The sequence below is a fragment of the Apis dorsata genome, unplaced genomic scaffold, assembly GCF_000469605.1.
Source record: "Apis dorsata unplaced genomic scaffold, Apis dorsata 1.3 scaffold_56, whole genome shotgun sequence".
In the NCBI taxonomy this organism is placed as follows: Eukaryota; Metazoa; Arthropoda; class Insecta; order Hymenoptera; family Apidae; genus Apis; species Apis dorsata.
Genome location: NW_006263356.1, coordinates 139,610 through 143,889, shown reverse-complemented (window position 1 = coordinate 143,889; position 4,280 = coordinate 139,610). Strand labels below are relative to the sequence as shown.

At 36.9% G+C, this 4,280-nt stretch overlaps 1 protein-coding gene across 1 annotated transcript in view; it reads left to right on the top strand.

The window, feature by feature from the left end:
* The window catches only part of LOC102676497 (furin-like protease 2), a 402,319-nt gene that overhangs the window by 393,271 nt on the left and 4,768 nt on the right, over positions 1–4,280 (top strand). The window contains exons 8-11 of the mRNA XM_006609486.2: positions 6–330; positions 1,779–1,995; positions 2,487–2,949; positions 4,061–4,248. Of these exons, the coding sequence (XP_006609549.1) occupies positions 6–330; positions 1,779–1,995; positions 2,487–2,949; positions 4,061–4,248 (1,193 nt within the window). The remainder of the gene's footprint in view (positions 1–5; positions 331–1,778; positions 1,996–2,486; positions 2,950–4,060; positions 4,249–4,280) is intronic.

Here is a 4,280-nt window from a genome sequence, read left to right as displayed (position 1 = left end):
CCGAGCCTCACGTGGAGGGACATGCAGTACCTGGTGGTGCTCACCTCGAGGTCGACCCCCCTCGAGAAGGAGTCGGGCTGGATCTTGAACGGGGTTAAGCGGAAGGTCTCCCACAAATTCGGTTACGGGCTCATGGACGCCGGCGCTATGGTGAACCTGGCCGAGCAGTGGACCAACGTGCCTCCCCAACATATCTGCAAGTCCGATGAGATCAACGAGGAGAGGCGCATCGACCCGACCTACGGTTACACGTTGAGCGTGTACATGGACGTCACCGGTTGCGCTGGATCCGTGAACGAGGTCCGGTTCCTCGAGCATGTGCAGTGCAAGGTAAGAGGTCCAACGTGAATCACTGCAAGTTGTATTGACTATGAGAAGGTGGTCGAGGGGGAGGATTGAGAGCATACTAATAAGATTGTAGCAGGATTTTTGTAAAGAATAGAGATACCTGTACTCTTCTGCTTGACATTTTCTCGTGGGTGAACAGTATATGTGTTGAGATATAGATGGGTTTAACTCTTAAGGTTTGCTTGTTAGTTCCATTATCTGTGATAGCTGATTCTTTTGCTATCAATCCTTCTATGCTCCACGATAATGATAGATTTCTTCTCCAAAGAATGGAGAAGTCAAGAGAGAAGCAAAGTTGCCTTGGATTTGATTTGTAATAACTCTGAAAGAAGTACAGAATGATGTCTCATAAAATTAAACAATTATTGTATTTTATTTGTTGAAAATGATCGTTGATACGATAATCGGTTGAAAGAAAAGTTTGATAATTTTATACATGTGTTTTTAAGCATCGATTCTTTCCAACTTTTTTCAAATTTTCTTTGCCTTTTTCACGCCATATATATCTCGCTACTTTTAATGATAAATGTAAACGATTTAAGGGAAAAATAAAATTTTTTTTCTCTCATATTTCACATTTTCCATTATCGGTGGTATGTACACGTTATGTAATTCGTTCAAATGAAAAACCGTTTCGATTTCGTGTATTTTTTAAAATCTATAACTTTTCCTCATTGGTGCACACCAATTTTAACAGCAACAATTTCGCGCACACGGGGAGGGAAAATAATTTTGAAAGCAATATTTATAAGCACGCGATTCGATCGAAAATGGAAGTTCCTTTCCCCCTCCCATACATTATTCCCTGTGTAGTATTACCTTTCAGCGCGGTTAAATATATTTTTAATGGTACAATCCTTTAAATTCGCGTATTACAAACGTACATTTGCAAGTTCGGTTCGGAATGAAATTCACGGTATCATTAAAATGTAAATTCTTTTTTAAAAACCGTTTTATGAATCATAAGCTAGAACAAAATATACATTTGCATATACTGTATAAAGTGAAAATAAATTTTATTTTAAGCGTTATTCCCCCTTCCCCGTCCGTATTCTTTCTTCCGTCAGATTTTGCATATACAACGATCGTTTTGTACTTCCTTTTCGTTTTTCGTTTAAATTGTTTATTCGCTTATTCGTGTATATATATATATATATATATACATACCAACGTCTGACATGCATCACGTCACATAAAAGAACAATTTTTATACATACACGTATGTAAAGCAGAATTCTGCACAAATTTTAACAGTTTATCTTTTGAAATATTCATATCGTTTATACTTGAAATATTGAATGCATTCAGTTTTTTTTCTTTTTTTTTTTTTTTTTTTTTTAAGAATCTGAAACAAAAATTAATAATATTAGAATAATTAAGAGATTTACAATTTTTTTTCAATGAAATAAAATAATCATTGTCCAATCAAGGTATCCTTAAGGTTCTTCCCACGTGGAAATTTAAGGCTATTGCTCACCTCTCCAATGGGCACCACATCGACCTTGTTGTTCGAGAGGCCACGGGACGTTCTCAGCTCGAGTTTCGATGACTGGCCCTTCCTCAGCGTTCACTTTTGGGGCGAAAAGGCGGATGGCCGGTGGACCTTGCAGGTCAATAACGCTGGAAATCGTCATGTGAATTCCCCAGGCAAGTATCTCCACTTCCAAGATTAATGTGGATTTTTCAATTTCAAGTTCTTTCAACAGGAAATGACACGCTTCAACTGTAACGATTAGGTTCTCATTGGAAAGAATCCTTTCAATTTAATTTATTCTTTATTTTTTCAGGAATCAAGTATTGTCGATGCCCAATCCCAACCAATTAGAAGTTAAATATATATGAAATATTATTTGTACTAGATTTTGTGTGAATTGAAATATACCACAAACTCTGGATCCCAATTTTCATCCGTTTCATTTCATTCTTTTCCTCACTCCATATATTTTCCCCAATCTCTTCTCCTCCCTCTTTTCAACTCAACATCAAAATTCAATTACCATCGTTTCCATTGTCCTCTCTTGTCCAACCTTCTTTCATAAAAATTTTCCACACAGGGGGAGGGAGGCTCCTCGTTCGAAGACACTTGTTCCTAGATCAAAAGAAAAAAAAAAAAAAACCATTATCGTTGGCTGTTACAGGGATCCTAAAGAAGTGGCAGTTGATCTTCTACGGAACAGCTACCAACCCGATCAGGATTAGAACCCGTCAATTTAACCCGGTACATTCTTCGTACGCCTCCGTGCATTATCCATACCCTGTAGACGATGATCAGCTAGCGTTGGGTCATCGCGGCGACGTCGACTTCTTTCCTTCGTCTACCTTTCAGGGTTACCAAGGATACCCGTACGTAGGGGCAGCGTCCAACGTCCAGGCGTCCGTTGCCACTTTAGACGGCTCCTCGGCACCGATCCTCACCAATCGGCTACCAGGGGACACGTCCTCCTCCTTCGACTCGCCCTCCTCCTCGTCCCAGGTCGGCGACGACTCGCTCGACACTACTAGAAAGATACTTCACGACTGCGACCCCCAATGCGATCCTCAGGGTTGCTACGGGAAAGGGCCCACCCAGTGCATCGCCTGCAAGAATTATCGATTGGACAAGTAAGGGTTTTTATGTCGTGTTGTTTCATTAATGAATATAGGTGGGAGAATGATTTGAAGACAACTCTTGAGAATTTTTAATTTGTTTCTAAAAAGTGGTCTTTCTCGTTTGAGGCATTATTTATTATTGCATGTTATTGTATATTATTTCTTTGTGGGTTTTTATGTAAGGTAGATTCTATTTTTTAATTATTTTTAAAGGTGTTTTTTATATTATATAGAAGGTATTTCATTTTGTAGCACATTCTATGAAAGATATGACATTACATTGTTGTATAAGAAGAAGAATTTTTTTTTTTTTTTTCTATGTTTAAACCACAATTGTAACGCTTGATATTTGTCTCTCCAGGCTTTATATGTAATTCTTTTTAAATTTGTCCCAGTGAAAAAACTTTGGACAAAGGAAGGCGCAGTTCCAATTAGAAGTAAAAACATCTTTTATAGCTTCTAGTGAAAAAGATAGTGGTAAAAATGCTGAATTTTTGTTAATTTGTTACAAAGATCTAGAAGTAACAAAGTATTAAAATTTTACTCGGCTTTTGATATTTCACTCGGGACAAAAAAAAAAAAGAAAACGTATAAAGTATTTTCAAGATTTATGTTTATCATATTATATTTCCTTCATTTTTTATTCTAATTTAGTTTTTCTCGAGGATAATAAATAATTAAATCTGAGAAAATTCGTTTCACAAAGAAAGCGATAGTGATTTAACAAATCATTTTTTTTTTAATTATAAATATAACGCGGTTAATGTTATCCTGTATTCTATAACGGTATCACTGTAAGTAACAATAATTTTTCGTTTTCAAAAGAATTCATTCAAATACAAATAATTGAAATTCAAATTCAATTTACAGATTTACATATTTAAAATATATATATATATTTTTATCATATCTATTATTAACTCTTCCAATGAGAAATAAGAAAAAAAAATGAAAACTGATGAAACAATAAGCATGAAATTTTACATCTTGTTACTCACAATGCAATCGTTAAAATTTATCAAAAGATTTTGAAAATTTCGATAACGCGATCAAAGAAAGGATTGAAATGATAAGATAAGGAATTCGAAGGAATATTAGTCTCGAGATATTGCAACGCTTACAGCACTTGCGTGAGTCAATGTCCACCGAGGAGCTTCCCAAATCAGGGTGGGGTCTGTTGGCCCTGCCACGAATCCTGTGAGATATGTGCCGGTGCCGGCCAAGATTCTTGTCTCTCCTGCGCACCTGCCCACCTAAGGGTTACCGATCTCGCGGTGTGCCTGCAACAATGCCCGGAAGGATATTACGAGAGTGAGTGTATTTCATAAAATACAACGGAACGA